The 16,719-nt window shown below is 41.0% G+C and overlaps 2 protein-coding genes across 2 annotated transcripts in view; one reads left to right on the top strand and one right to left on the bottom strand.

The window, feature by feature from the left end:
• LOC6734494 (exostosin-1) overlaps positions 1–16,719 on the top strand; it is a 70,017-nt gene that overhangs the window by 11,079 nt on the left and 42,219 nt on the right. The gene's annotated exons all lie outside the window — the stretch shown is intronic.
• LOC6734495 lies at positions 10,379–12,608 on the bottom strand. Its single transcript, XM_039292751.2, has 3 exons — positions 12,460–12,608; positions 12,278–12,351; positions 10,379–12,008 (listed from the first exon to the last, which is right to left on the bottom strand). Exons 1-3 carry the CDS (start codon positions 12,472–12,474, stop codon positions 10,670–10,672), a joined length of 1,428 nt encoding a protein of 475 aa, XP_039148685.1. The 5' UTR covers positions 12,475–12,608; the 3' UTR covers positions 10,379–10,669.

Raw genomic sequence — 16,719 nt, forward strand, 5'->3', positions numbered from 1 at the left:
ATATTAAAATTTACAAATTCAAGTGAAAGAAATATTAAATAAATTGTTAAATACAACTGCATAATAAACTTGCTTGTAATCCTTTAAGATTTGTTTTTGATAGGTGTTGTTAAGATGCTATTTAGAATGTATGGTTTCAACGCTTAATAACATAAAATTATACAAAAAAAAAAATAATAAACTTGCAAGTTACATCTTGAAATGACGCTAAATCAGTAGAGTTTTATTTTTTATTTAAATAATAAAGCTTTTGTGTACTTTTTTTCGCTGTGCAAAGACCCCATTCAACCCTTAATAGAAGGCTTTTTGTGAAAATGTTCAAGCTCCAAAAAAGCGCTCAAAAAGCGTGGAAATTTGATTGTTGTTGCCGGCTGCGGCTGCTGTGGCATGATGAAGTGTCATGAAATTTAATCAATTTATTTGAAACGTGAGCGGATTCCACGACACTCTGCCTGTGTGTGTGTGTGTGTGTGAGTGTGTGCCCTATGTTCTTATTGTTGTTGGGCAATAAATAACAGCAGCAGCAGCGTCGTCTGTCGGTTGCTAAACTAAAAATTGTAACAGAGCAAAAGTGCCAAAGTAAATAACAAACAATGAAAATGCAATAACAACAGGGCCCAAAATGAAAGGAAAGGCGAAGGGCGGAGGGGCAGTGCGGAGTAATATCGCAAATAAAGTTTAATTGTTTAGCAAGCGGGAATAACCGCACGGCACACACAGATACTCACGAATACATCAAAACGCTTCCAGCACACACACAAACACACACACACACATGGATACACTTTTTGGGGCCAACAAAAACATTGAAGTGGGGTAAAGGGTGAAATGAAAGGGAAGTAAAAGTCTTCAATTCTCCTTGCATGGAAGGACATTACTAAGTTGGAGTTTTCGCGGATTTTCCGGCCAACAACATTGTACAATTTCGCACATATGTAGGGCTCACTGTTAATTTTAATAAAAACGAGAAAATTAGCTAAACATTTAAATATTTAAATCGAATAGTAAGGAATTTAAGAACTTTTTAATTAAAAATGGGTACAAGACAATGTTAAATAATATGAGAAGTAAGGAATTTAAGAATATTCCTGACTAAAAGTGTATTCAAAGCTATTTAAAAAAAAATAAGATAATTTATTATTTCTTATTATTATAAATTATTCTAAATTCAGATAAAATATAAATTATTTTTGGCTAATACCAATCGCTGTTTTAAACGTTTTTTTTTTTGTGGATAGCCAAATGGTAAATGGTACACTTTTCAGGGTGAGGCATACGGAAAAGCCAACACCTCTCGCCCCATTTTAGCTGGTCCTTTGGAAAATCCTTTGCCTACTCCTCCGCCAAGGCACGTACGCAGGCCAAAAGAGCCTCGATGCCACCACCCACCTCCGCGCCCTGAAAAGCACCCATTTGTCAGGACCCCGTCCAGGGTTTATACATAGAAACTTTCTGGCCCACTTCGGAGAACGTTTTGTGCCATTATTGTTGGCATAACTCCGCAAACCAGGCGGAGAACGTTTATAAATTTATTGTTTTTGCCACGACGCATGTACTCAAGTGTTGCTGCGTGTTTTTGGCAACAAATTTGTTCAACAACCGTGGCGCGAAGTGAGGGAACTTAGGGTGGCAAAAGCCCATTCAACTCGTTGCGGTGACGCATTTTATCATAATTACATTAACACCACCGCACCCCCTTTCCTTTATATATCTCGCTCATAAATTCAAAACAGATCCCCCAAAGTAGGCAAAACCGGTAGAATCTTTAAAGCCAAACTCCAAGCCGTAACTTTGGCGTGCTGCGAAATAATGTTGAAAATAAACATAAATAAATGCACTGCAGCAGGAGCTGTGCGTGTTCTTGTATTTGTTATTGTTGTTGGTTGCAAACTGCACACATGACATATTATTTCCACACTGCAAATGTATGCGTGTGGCAGAGACACTGCGGGTTTTACCACTACAACTAGAAAAGTAAGAGTATCGGATGGCGCAACTTTAAAATGCCAAAGATAAAGATAATACCAAAGTAATATTGAAAAGAAATTATTTTGAGTTTGTTTTCAACATTAAATAAAAGAAACCCTATAAAATATTTGTATAAGTCGCTAAATATTCTAAAATTAATATTTATTTAAAACAAGAAATTATGAGTAGCTTCAGAAAACTTTAAGATATATAAATATATAACATAGGAACAATTTCAAGGTCACAGTTCGATGTCTTACTGGAACAAAATTTAAATTCATTTCCTAGCACATTCTGAATATACATTTGAATCACAGTTGGCTTATCTTACTCTGTCTTTAGTACAACTTAAAATCATTCTTTAATTCATATCATATCAGCAATTTTGCAATGCATTCCATCGTCTGTGGCGTTCCTCGCTCGCCTTTTTGCGGTATCGACTCTTCTGGGATGCCGATAGATTCTTCCAGGCAGCCGCTGCCTTGGAAATGATAACTCTTATCCAAGAGACAGGCAACAAAGAACGGCAAAATGCCTGTATCCTGAACCCCTACTTTATATTTGTGGCATATTATCTCAAGAAAGAAAAATCGTGGCTTAAATCCTTAAGCCACGATGTCTCTTACGGTAATTGTCCACATATATAAAGTAGGGGTGTCACGATAAAGGTATTTTTCTGGTCTTTGTTGCCTGTCTCTTGGATAAGAATTGCCATTTCCAAGGCAGCTGCTCCCTGGAGGAATCTATCGGAATCGCAAAAGAGACGATACCGCAAGAGGGCGACCGAAGAACGCCTTAGGCGTTGAAATGCATTGCAAAATTGCTGATATGATATGAATTAAAGAACTATTTTAAGTTGTGCTAAAGACAAAGTTGTTGCCTGTATAGCCACGACATGCCGCAGCCGGATGTAAGCCTTTACGGGAAGTCAATGTTGGCCACATTTGCCGATGACGTGTGCGTCACCTACAGGTCCCGATGCGAGCACGACGCAGCCGATGGTATCCAGGACTTTGCATACCGGTTCTCGGAATGGGTAAGACGTTGGAACATTGGCATCAATAGCAGTAAATCCAACAACGTATGCTATACTTTAAAGCGGAGAACGCCACCGCCCGTCTACATCGAGGAAGCCCCCGTACCACGACCGAACGCAGCAAAGTACCTTGGAGTGCTTCTGGATCGCAGACTCACATTTGCCAGGCATGTGACCGACATCAGAACGCGCCTACGTGCCAAGGTGGCGAAGCTATCCAACAAGCTGACAATTTACAAACAGATCTTAGCACCGAACTAGAAGTGTGGGTGCCAAATCTGGGGCTTGGCATGCATCACATCAAAAGGATCGAGGCTATTCAAAATAAGGTAGCAAGACTCATCGCCGGCTGCGAGTGGTTTGTTCGAAATACCACCCTGCACAGAGACCTGAAACTCGCAACGGTATTTGACGAAATAAACCAGCACTCGAGCAGATACCATGACAGGCTGGAGCGCCACAGAAATCGGCTGGCCAGCGCTCTAAGCAGATCTCGCCCACCAAGGAGGCTCAACAGAAGGCAACCGAGGGATCTCATTACCCGATCTCCTTTGACAAGGGTCAGCAGAAGCTGACGCTTATCTTAAATCCTATTTGTTATATGTGATTGTTAGTAATTGTAGTAAAATTTCTGTAAATTTGAAAAAGCTAACTATAGTTAGCCGGCGAGCCCAAATGGGCTGAATTAATAGATAAGAAGGACACAAAGGGGCTTCAAGACTTCCCCGTATGGCTTAATAAATAAATTAAATAAAAAAAAAGGGAAAAGCCGAAGAAGTATTTGTAAATAAGTGAAAAGAACTTATTTGGGTTATTTGAACCTTTTTCCGGATCTTTGGGCCAACGTTTGCATTTGAACTTTGAAGTGAAAAACCAGACATTCATATCATCAGGTCATTCGTTTGGCGTCTGCTGTTAACGACGAAAATTAATTGTGCGCAAGTATTTTGTAAATAAATATACTTCACAGTATTCAACACTGGTTGTAATATATCAAAATATGAAGTAAAATAGGTATATAATTTAAACTTTCAAAAAGAGTATCTAAAATAATTAATATATTAATATGACGGAAGTGTAATTTAGCTGACAAATTCCAAAATCAGCTCCTAAAATTCAAGCTATTTTCCTTTCGACCACGGAGAACTCCAAAGCCATCAGGCTCTTGGCCAAATCTCATCAAAGTTAGCTTCATTTTGGCACTTGACGTTCACTTTCTGGTCCGCTCGCATTTCTAACATATTTTCAACTTCTATACACCACTGTTAATGTAATTTCATTTCACGCTTTTTCTGCGCTCCATCTTTTCGCGCTGGCCCCATGGAATTTGTGAAGGACTTTTCATGTGGATAATTAAGCAAAATACCAACAAAAAGCGGGCAGCAAATACCACAAAAGGGCAAAAATGGAAAATAAGCCAGGGAAAAAAGAGCCAAAGCGCAAATTGTTTATGTATGTTTTCCCCTTCTTTTTTTTTGTTTCTTTCATTTTAAATTGCTTTTTATTTATTTTTTTCTTAATGCTCAAAGAACTTTATTTGCGGTTGAGCATCGGGTTCTTCTAGAATTTATTTACTTGCCCTTTTTGTTTGTTGCGCTACCTTTAGATTTTCAGATTGAGATTTTGTAGCTAACGAAGTTAGCTTAGAACATTTGAATTTATTCCAAAACTCTTGAGAAAATTCATCTTTTTTGGAACACAGATATATTTTCTCTCACGATACAAAAAAGCTTCGATTAGACCAACAAATTGCAGCTCTTTCGTCGGTTAATTGAAAGTAGAACTCTGACTGCCTTCGCTTTAAATCCCCAAGGGGCTGAATGGGGGTGGGGGGTTTTAGAATCGAGGATAGCATTCAATTGCGGCAGCTGCCACATCCTGCCACATGGCCAGGATATGGAGTTTGGCTCTGCTTGACTGCTAGCTGCTGGCTGCAATCGACAAAATGTGCTTCAATAGTTTTCTAATGGACTTCATCCGCCATTTAATGCACACACTCACACTCGCCGGGCAATTGAGGTCCGAAAAAGGCGAACACGTTGGCAGCTTGCAAAGATTAATGATCAGTGCAGGCGCAGGACATGGCAGGATACGCCCAAAACCCATACTCTCGCACACACAGGACGCGATAATATGCGATTTGGAGCCTGGACATCGGGGCGTATCAATAAAAATCCCCCTGCCACACGCCCCCCAGAACCACTTCAGCCGTCCAGATGCTTCGACTGTGCTATTGACAGAGCCATCGAGCAGCGACAGGAGTAGACCCACATCCCACATCCCAGCTCCTATCCACATTCTCATCCTCGCAGCGACTAGAGAACCGAATCCGTTCGCAGCCGAGCACTTGCCATGCATGAAGTTATTTAATAAAAATTGAATGGCTCTCCCTGCATCGTAGAGAAAACTTTCTGTTTGTGTTTGGTTATCGATATGAGCAGCCAGCCAATCGGTATGGCAGGACTCACTCCTTTTTCCGCACTTGCAGGCTATTAAAATCAATGCAGGGGAATGAGCGGAAAAGGTGAATCGACTATGCAATGGCTAAATTCGGAGGAAAATTTAAAAGATTTGATAAATTGTTCGTGCGCTTTAAGTAGGAAATATTTCGGAATTATGAAAAAAGAAACTTTTAAGCCGAAAACAAAAAGAAGCTTCATCGCATTGATTAGAATGTGGAGTATCTCATATGAATAAGTTGTAAAGGATCTATATTCTGACCAGAGCTGTACTCTGCCTATTCAGCTTAGATGTTATAATTGTTTCTTGCCTCAGCTCAAAACCCAAATGCACACTTAAGACACTAAAAGTTCGCAACGAAACATGTATGTATTGGTTTTGCTAATGGCTGAGCTCCATCGTGGCTTAAATGCGCCAATTACCCGTCGAACTCCCCGACCAATAGCTATATTGAAAGTTGGCCGTTAGTTCATGGAGACTCCACCCTCAATATTTCCACCTGATGGATCCATTTCCGCGAGGGCGCTGCTGTTATATTTCCTCGTGCTACGTATTTAATTCGTAACGTGAAATGTAATATGCATTAAAATATATAATGTGCGCTCCAACGTGCTCAGGTTCTGAAAATCCCAGAAGGCAGCGGCGAATGCACTGATGTAAGTGCTTCATCCGCATATTCCTTCTCGCCATTTTAGCAGTTTGCGCTAAATCCGCTCAGTGCAGTTTGGCAAATTGTGCCGCGTTATCCACCCGCCCCAACTTTTGCGCCTACGTGGAAGGGAAGGGAAGGGAAGGAAACGAAGGGTGGCTAGGGGTTGTCAGCCAGGACTACTCTCACCCACACAAGTGTCTGCCGTAATTGCCGCCGTGCTGTTGATTACACTTCAACGGCCAACACACACACACACACACGTACATATACACCACCCCGCATAAACTTGGCAACACCCACACATCTTCATTCTGGTGGCACTCGCCCGCTGGGCTTTTAACTGCGCTAGTTTCAGCCATAAACTCGAGCTCCAGGACTCGAGCAACTGCTGCACTGAACTGCAGCTGGAAGCCCAGCCTGGAACAGAAGCTGTAGTTCCACATGATTGCCAGCCGACAAAGTTGTCTTTAACGTTTTACTTTAATGAACACGAACTCATTAACGCGAAACGAAAATGAGAGTTCTTTTATGAAGATATGTAAGCTTACTTAACTTAAGTTCACTCAAAACACAAACGAACATTTTTGAAATATTTTGATTATGAATAATATAATAGATGCATTTTATTTGTGATTTAGGACTATATTAAGTCAGGCCTCCTATCTTTCGTATCTCATCCCGAGTTGTCAATCCCCATCAGCTGAAACACTTTTGTCGCCTCCACCATATGCATATGGATGTGTGCAACTGCTCGTGTCCCTCTTTAGTTCGAGAGCTCTGGTTTCCAAGCTAAACGGGTCCTCTTACATCCCGCGAATCCTTTGCAGAACACCCCCTTATCCCCCTCCATTTTGCTTTGCCGCCAGTTTAAGGTTCTTCCTGTGAGCGCTGTGGCAACAGCTATATTTGAATATTTAATTTTTTAGCGAGCTGGGAACATTTCGCACTTCGGAACCTGACGCTAAACGATGCCAGAGAGCTATCGTTGTTAGCCGTCAGCTTTTGCATTCATTTGCCACCCAGCAAACCAGCCCCCTTATTTCTGACTGTGTATGCGGGACCATTCCCGGGGAAAGCAAACAGCAATGTTTTCAACGGCAAATGAATCAGCTTGTGCTATATGCGAATGGTTGGCTTCGTTGATTGCGAGTTCAATGCTCGCATCGAGGACACTATCAAATTGGCTTCTGTCGAATTGTCCAAATTCATAATTGATATAATTTCGACACGATTCAGTTTGATGTGAGCCGCACTTGGCCAGCAATCGCCCACACCAAACCGCCCATTTTTCACCTGTCACGATTTTAATTAAAAGAATTTCGCTTTAATAAATTCAACTTTGACAGCAGTAGGTCGCCAAAAGGTGCCAGGCAAATTAATGAATGGGTTGCGAATGCAGCCAGCTCGTGTTTAACCGTTTCGCCGGTTAACCGGGCAACAATTTAAACGTTCTTTCAATATTTAATTGACTTGGTTGGCTGCGCTGTAAAAGAATCCCCGCACAATTCCATTTTGCAAGTAATGGCCAAAAGGACTCACGCTTCGTAGTCGCCTTGCGTAATCGATTCGCTTTTTATTTGCCATCGCATCAGTTTCAAATAGGCAACAATGGGCATGTTGTGCAGCTTTAGGTTTGGAAATCGTTTGCGGGTATTTATAATATTTTATTTAGTTTTATTTATAAAAAGAAAAAAGAATCATGTATATTCCAAAATATTCCAATTCTCTAACCAACTTAAAATCTTAGACAATGCAAGCCATCAGCACATTATTTTAGTCTGAATGTTTTATTAATTCTTGACAATAACATCAAAAAGTGTTGGTAAATGCAACACGAACAGAAATGTAAAGATAAAAGTATTTTACATGAAAGAAGTAAACCACCAAGAATCGAAATCTTTCATATTTTATTCACTCTTATTTTAACTTTATTTTTCCTATAAAACTTCCAGGTGAAATTCCATTAATCCCTTTGACATCTTCCATCGCGTATAAGTGTTTTTTTAAGTTAATGATCATTTTCAATTTCCGTTCTTGCATTTTACCATTGGCTGCGCTTTTCGTTGAGAAATTCCATTAATCCGTTTGACATTTCGCCGATGAGTTGAAGCGACCCAGTTTGACATCGCCTTCAGTGCGAAAATCTCGAAACTTTTTCTTCCTTCGATTTTCAGTTTTAACGAAATATTGCAAAATGGGGCGGGAAAAAGAGCAAAGGTGGGGATACAAAGAGGGGAAAAGATGGAAAAAATTACGTGCCAAACTGTATGTCATTATGGCCACTTTCAAGAGTTCTTGGAAGTACATAAGTATATCCTAAAATATTTAAAAAATTCTACTCCTAATATTAATGTTTATAATCAAATAGCAAAGCGTTGGAGATATTGAAGATTAAAAAATAAAAAAAGGTTAAGAACTTGTATTAATTTAAATATATGATTGCAACAAAACAATTAGCGACTGATGGAGACTCATTAGCTAACCAAGTCTAAATATAAACCTATATATAAATACATAGTTTTTATAGCTTCTAGTTTTATATCCTCGAATGTTCACACAGTTAGATAGAAATCCACTTTGACTCGCAGAAACTTCCGCTCCAGTTGCATTGTTCATTTAAATTCTAATTTGTATTTGGTGCACTTCTACAGTGGGACAGCCTTCATGGCGGGATTAGAGGGCGTGGCAAAGGACACGTTTCCTGCCAGCGGACAGGTGTATAGGTCGACATGGGGACCCTGACTTAAAGCGCCCGCCCTTCCAAATATGCACAAAAGGAAGTCAGTCCAGCCATGTCCCCAATAATGTCCTTGAAAAAAGGCAAATTCAACTCGCAAACTTTCGTTTGCTTTTTACGTGGGCGTAGGTGAGACTTTGCTGGGGGGGCGTGGCCCACAACAAACTAACAATTTGCTTTTGTTAGTGGCTCACCTGCTTTTCTGGGCTCCAGGTGAGTTCATCTTGATTTCAAATTTTCGCTCGAAAATTAAAGTTTCTTATGAATTTGTCAAAATATTTAAGGCAGAGACACATTTTTATTTTGTTAAAAAGTCTTCTGCAAGTATTGAAATCACATAAAGCATCTAATTTCCTGATAAGCCAAAGTTTTAGGAAGTTTTTCGCAAAGAAAAAGTGCTAAATAAAAATGAAAACTTTTGTTTGAAGAAAATAATTTTAATGACTTCTGAGAGATTTATTTTTTTGGCACGCTAAATTTTCATCTATTGTTCTTTGTTTTGTCCATACAATATAATTTGTATCTTAACATGCAAAGCTAATGGAAAAATTATCTGAATCTTTAAAATTCAGAACGTTATCTTAACTAACATTGTGCCCAGTTCATTTTTCGCTGGCCAACCCGTAATCTAGAATTTCCTTATCTCATTTTCATTGCATTGTTGGCTATCGGCAATTCCAATCTGTAGGCTCCCCAGTTTTCCGGCATTTCCCTGCGTTTTCCCCCCAATCGCCAGTTAAGCCGACATGTCGTTTCATTTAAAGTTTATCGCGTTTTCCCTTTGCCCTCCATTCCCGTTTCCCTTTTCCCTTTCCTCTGGTTTTTACTGGGCATTCTGAGTTTTTTAATTCAGTTGCAGTTTGTTGTTGGCGCTGCTTTAGTTGATTAAAAACCGCACTCAAAGTGGAAATGCGCTTTTCTTTGTTCGCCCCTCCATCTGGCTATCTGGCTATCTCTTTCCTTTGCTCTATACCCGCCTCTGTCGCACAGTGTGTCTTATGGCTTTTGTTCTGGAATTTATAGCAGGTTTAACCCACTTCGCCGCAATGCTCTCGATTTCAGAGCCCAAGGCTGTCGGCCATGTAAACTTTTTAAATTAGTTGTCAAATGCAAGCTGCTAAGCGGAATGCGATAACACACACACACACAAACGCACACAAACATCCAAGGGAAAATCGCTAACTGGCATTAATTAAAAGTCAAAATATTTCCAGAGTTTTATGTCCGTTGCGGCATGCTGCATATTATTGCGTGTCATGGGTGCATTGACTCCGTACCGCGAATGAAATGCAATCCACTGGGAAATTGTTAGTTTAGCTCACTTTTACTTCGCGAATAGCTATAAACTCAAATCTTAGATAAGCCAATTAAACAAAGTTCAAGTGTGGTTAATAGATAAGTCCAAACAGAAGAAATCAATCCTGACATGTGAGTTTTTCCGTATATATTTTTTAAATATGTATTTTTTAAATATTTTTTAGATTCACCACTAGCCCCTGAAGATGTTTAAATAACAAAGTCAAGGTTTAATTTTAAATAAAGTTTTCCTAGTTTATTTTGTAAGCTTGTAACAAATTGTGTTTTAAATAGAACTTGTTACAATTTTGACTTGTACATATTTGTACTAAATAAAATAAAATGTTAGCTGCGACATAAATTAAATTAAAGCCAAAAGGGTCGTTCATTGTAGGGGGATAAGTTTCGTACACATGCCACCGTATGTTGCACAAAAAACTACTGAATTTATTTATAATTCATGTAGTTCAACTGTAGCCTTTGGCTCTTTGGTTGCTAACTGGTGACTTTGCCCGCTTCCTCAGGCCTCATCGTAGTTGGGTTTGTCGGCAAACTTGATTGATCCACGTTGCCGGATATTGTCGCGCGTCTGACGCTTGTATTGCCCCCTTGGCGCCTTGGCCAGAGGTTGCTCGAATGCCACCGCACTGGGTCCAATGGGACTGGCCAGCTGGAAACTGCTGTGGGCCACCTCCGCTGGCCACTTCTCGCCATGCATGGCATCCACGAGGGCGGCCTCCAGCTCCTCCTCCTCCAGCTGCTGCTTGTGCTGATGTTTCTGATGGCGCTGCTGATCCTGGAGGCGAGCCCTCAAACTGCTCATCGCGAAGGCTGGCGGTGTGGTGCTGCCCTCCGAGCTGTCATCGCCCTCGCGGATCAGATAGACCTCCTTGTTGTGGTATTTCCGCGGTCTGCGCGTGGTGGTGGCCTCTCGTTCACGGTATTTCTTTAGGAACGAGGGAGGATAGTTGGGTGCTTCTGTTGTGGTTGTGGTGGTAGTTGTGGTACTAGACGGCGTTCGATGTCTGGGCCTCGGCGCATGCTGTGCTGGTGGTGGAGACCTGAATGTCATTCCCTGACTGGGCACAAAACCACTCTCCATGGAGGCGACTGTCTCGACCGTTTCCACCTCGCCGCTAGCTTCTCCCGTATGCTCGGTGACCTCGTAACGGTGACCCGTTTGCTTGGCCACTTCGTTCTCCGCCACGTCATCCTCATCCCTTTCATACTCGTAGCTCACCAGCTTCTCGGGCTTTGGCAACATCTCATGATCTCCACTGGATATATCCGTGTGCAAATGGGTCAGGGGTTGCGGTCTTAGAGTCACGAAAGATGATGGTGTTTCTCCTGCTTTGTAGACGGGCTTCCAACTCTGGTACTCCATGATCTTGCCAGAGATGACCTCGTTGGAGGAACCGCCTCGTGGACGCTTCTTAAAGTACTTCTCCATTATTGCCTCATCGCTGGTCATCGGAGCCTTGCCCTCAGCTATGAGTTCTTGCTCCTTTTCCAACTGTCTCATGCGATGATCTTTGTGGATTCCATGGGAGATCATCACCGAGGACTCGGTGATAGTGGGCTTGGGTATGGGTCTTCTCAGTTTAATGACCTTTTTCGGCGACGGCCGCATCTTGATGATCTTCATCGGCTTGTTAGTTTGTGGATTGCGTATAATGTACTTCACTCGCGTCATCTCTGTCGGCAGTAAATCCATGTTGATTTTTTGGCCATATCCAGCCGTGCTCGGCATGAGATCCGTGAGCATTGACTTCATCGCCCGGGCTCCGTTGAACATTCGTCCCAGCACGCCACCCATTACGGAGTTATTCATCTCTTGCCACATAAAACGACGCTGAATTCTGCGGGAAAAGCGAAAGTGGCGAATATCATTCGATTCGATTTATTGGCATTTTACGACAGACATTTTATGTGTGAGAAAGGATAAGTTTTTAATTAAGAGACTTTTAAATGGGATATGGCACTAAAACACTGATTAAAAGTTTCAATTATTTTGTTATGTTCCAATTATAGCTTAAAAAACGATATCGAATTTGCTCAATTATTAACAACGGTATACGAATTTAGCTTTCTTTTTTTATTGATGTATCTTTTGAGGGAATAAACCAACCTGTGATCCTCTGCCTGCTGTTCGGCTCTGATCAAAATCAGCTCCAGCAGCAAAAACATCCAAATCCAATTGATCTGCGAGAGTTGAAGTTACCCAAAATCCAGCCGGATGCACAACGGGTGACAGTGACAATTAGCTGATGTATTACACTTCCTCGGCAAATCCATTTCTGGCTTACTTACGCAATGCTTCCTCATGTTGGCCAATAGACTTCGATATTCCCACCGCACGATTTCAATATTCCAGCAATTGTTGAATGCAGATTTTCGAGTTAAGTGCTCGTTGTTTCGTGGCTGCTGGCGAATTTCAACTGTCGGCGCCTGCGCGCAAAGCACTTGCTTTTATATACTACATAGTAGTTGCCACTTGCTTGTTGCAAGTAGCTGGTTGCTGGTTGCTGGTTGCAAGTTGCAGTTGCTCCAATTATTATTGCAGCTAGTTGGCTTTGAGCTTGGCATTGGCATTTTCATTTTCACTTTCGTGGGGAACAATGGGCTTTTGACTGATAGGCTGGCCGCCTTTCGTTGAGCAATTAGTTCCATTACTTTTCGGTATCTTTAGTGCCTGTGGTTTTGTCTGGCTGCTTGGTTTTCCTTCCTTTATTTTGCCTGGTTTTTAACGTTTATACATACGTACATCCATGTATATATTTCTGCACTATCCCCTTGGCTTCTACTCTGCATTTCTGTTCGCTTTTGGTTTCCGTGTGCATTTTCTTGCTGCTTGATTTCGCCTGCATTTTGCAGCTGCCTACCGGGTGGCGTGAAGGCTTTGAATAAGTTTTAAATTTTTCTTAAATTTCATCAAAAGCTTCGATTTGCACCAGGCACCAATGCAACTGTTTAATTATTACTTAATACTTATTAATGAGCGCTTTCAGCTCTGCTTTGATGCCTGCACTTAAATTTATCGATGCCAGGCATTGGCTCACAAATATATTGCATCCTCATCAACGTCCTCATGCGATATATGTATAATCATCATCAATGCGCCATCTGTGGGCCGAAACGTGCCAAACGATTCGGTTCGGTAAATGACTTTGTGGCGTGTGTGCACTCTTTTGCCCATCACCATTATAATGATGGCCATGGTAATGCTGTTGATGATTGTTGAGATATTTTTCTGTTTGATCAGAGTACTCCACTCGAACACATATCTCTGCGCCAGATGGCGCCACTTCAAAGTCAAATGCCTCATTATCAAGAGTTGTGTGTCAACTCCAAAAATGTTTATAAAATATCTCTTTTGTCGAATTTAAGTGGTTATACGGGAATATTTTTAACGTTCTTATATATTAAATTAACAGTGGTAGTTAGGTATTGAACATTTCTTTTGTAGACATCAAGGGACTTGTCTTAGTATAAATTCAATAGGTACAATTACTCACACTTGAAAAATATTTAAGTGGTCTATTAGGTTTTGAAATGAATATGTGATTTTAATTCGATGATTTAAGCGATGGCTGTACTTCAATCAACGGCGAATCTTGTATATAATTAAATTGATTAACAAAGACGTCTAGAATGTTCAATTAAACAATGTGTTATCTGCGCTCTAACTCGGCTCGTTATTATATTACCGGCCTTCAATAAATGTGAGTAAGCCGTTTTAAGCCGTATTGGTTTGCCCTTTACGGACTTATCAGGCAGCAACAATTGCATTTGTGCACTAATTAAACATCTGTTAAATAGGTCGAGGGGGAGACGTTAATACGTATATATGTATGTATTACCGCCCATGCACATCAATTGAATTTGCTTAACTCTTTGGTTGCCGGCTCAATACGCATACGCAATGTTGGTCGCACTGAAGCCTTGTTCAAAACGCGCTCCACGCTTCAGTCAGTCAATAATGTATTTAAAATGCCATTTGTGTAAATGGATTATGTAATCGATGCAACATCAACGTTGTTGCACTACCAGCTAATGCAATATGCCCCTTGCCTTCAATCCAAGAACATTGTACATGCTCCACATGCACACACACACACACATGTATATAGACATATTTGTGCTATTGCTGCCTAGCCTGACTTCACTGATAATGCTAGCTTACAGCCGGAATCCTGAACTCCTTGTCGTTGTGGTCGTCCTTGCATAAAAGCAAATTGATGCCCTAAGCCAAATATAAACACAATAAAACCAAACAAGCCACAACAACAATGAACCAACACGCACGCATACACCGAGAAATTATTTTTCAATTTGCAATGAACTGAAATCTTACTTAATTTAAATGTAATTAACTATATTTTCTTAGAAAATATATTTTTTTACAAACTTTTAATTAGTTGGCTTTGTTGTCTTTAGATATTCAATTTAATATTGAATGGCAATTAACCGAATATCCTTTCAATAGATCCAAATTATACATTTCTCTCAGTGCAGTCGATTGCCTGACGGGAATATGAGTGTGCGAAGGGAGAGCCACATAGATGGTACTGCCTGTATCCTGTATCAGTTTGGCGAAGCATAAGGCGAGAGCTAACTGCAAATTGTATGAGCTCGAATTTCGCCTCGATGCCACAGATTTTTCCATCTCGCCCCTTCGACTTGTATCTAAACCGTTGATACCACTCGCATTTTGGGTCGTAGCGTAGCCAGAAGGATAACAAAAGCATTGTTTGGTGCAATAACTTTGACGAGCCCTGGAAACAGGCCGTAGAAACGGACTCTGATTGATACGGATCGATGGTCGCCTACATTAGGCATCCAATAGTGGACAAAGGAGGCAAAAGGGGCAGTGATTTACAAATGACGTAAGGGAAGTGACGTTGATGCAGTTCACCCAAGTAAGCAAGATGGAAAGCGCATTTAAAAATGTTTTAAGAATAGTTTGGTATTTAAGAAATAAAGGGTACAGATCTGCTGTTACAACACTTTAAAACTTGTATTCAACTTAAAGTCTTAAAAATAAATTGATTTTCATGTCGTGGACATTTTCGGTTTTTGTTTTTCTCGTGTAAACCAATTTGTTGATATTGATGCTGCTGCTGCTGCACTTAAAATTATATTTACGTTTATTTCGCCGGAGTAAAAATGCATTTACCTGTCGTTCGCCGCCCGAAGCCCCTTCAACCTTTCGCCCATTTCTCGCATAATTCTGGAGTCTCAGCAGTATCCCTGATGTCCTGCTCCTCCTTTGGTTGCCTGCACTGCACTGATTTAAGGCCAGGAGCGTTTCTGTTGTTCCGTTTTTATATTTTATCCTCTTTTTTATTGTACTTCTTTTTTTTTGGTTTTGCCTGTGAAAGTCTGCTCTCGTTGCAGTTTTGCGACACCATTTTATGCTCGAAACACAAAAGAAGGAGCTGGAGATATTGCGCATACGCCACGTTTTCTTAGCCCACCAGCCATGGATTGTGAGCTCATGTGAATGTGACTGGGCCATCACAAAAGCTTTGAAGTTGCATAGATAAGCTTCGGCTGGAGCAAATGCTGCATAACCCCGGGCGATTTGGCCGCGAAGGCGACAACTCGCTGGGGTCCAGAATGGGTGGAAAACATAAACTTATGTCATAAGCCATAGCCCCTTGGCCACGTTGTACAAGGATCCCGTTCGCAGGCATTAACCCATGTAAGCCGGAGTGTGGCAGACAATGCCCGCGAACCCGGCAGATACTAGATATTCCAGATATATACCCACATTCTGTTCGCACACTAAAAGAAAAAAAGCAGGGCCCGCACACATTTTAAGCTTATTTAATGCGCGCATAAATTATTCAGAGTGGACGGACGGGGGGCGAAAAAAGCTTCGCGTCCTGGGCATACTCAATTATTTTAGATTATGTTTGGATTAGTGGTCAGGAGCCGGGACTCCACTAGGACTCCGACCGGTTCAATGGTCCCTTCGTCTGGATATTGCACTTTATTGTCATTGGTGCCGCACTGGCGATGACAGCCCTCCAAATGGCTTTTGGTTCCTTTGGCCGAATGGCTTCCCTTTTTTTCGGTTGTGGCCTGCAGTCCCGGCCCAATCAATATTTAATTGACCCATTTCGGGGCATTCTTTTCCTATGAATGGGGCGTTTTTTCCCCGGTGAAAACCGTTTTATCAATTGCTGCGTATAAAGGGCGGCAGATTAAAGTTAAACCATAAGTCAATATGGTATATGGGAATTATAATTTTATTTTATGCACATATTTTTCAGCTGTTGGGAAGTAATTGCCGTTTAAGCCATATGCTAAATGTAACAGAGGTTTCTTTATTTATTTTTTAAACACGTAAAAGAGGGAGGTTTCTTTTTCACTTTACTTAAGAAATTTAAACAAATTGAGCAGAATTTCTGATTTAAGGTGTTCCAATTTTTCAGCAGGATCAAAGTAATTCTGCCTCCAAATGCTCAGATGGACCTTTTTCACCTCCAGATATCCGGATACAGCGGGCCAGTGGGCCATTTGGGGCATAAATTAGATTAGAACAGACCATAGCCGGTTCTTAAT

The sequence above is a fragment of the Drosophila simulans genome, chromosome 2R (assembly GCF_016746395.2).
Source record: "Drosophila simulans strain w501 chromosome 2R, Prin_Dsim_3.1, whole genome shotgun sequence".
Lineage (NCBI taxonomy): Eukaryota > Metazoa > Arthropoda > Insecta > Diptera > Drosophilidae > Drosophila > Drosophila simulans.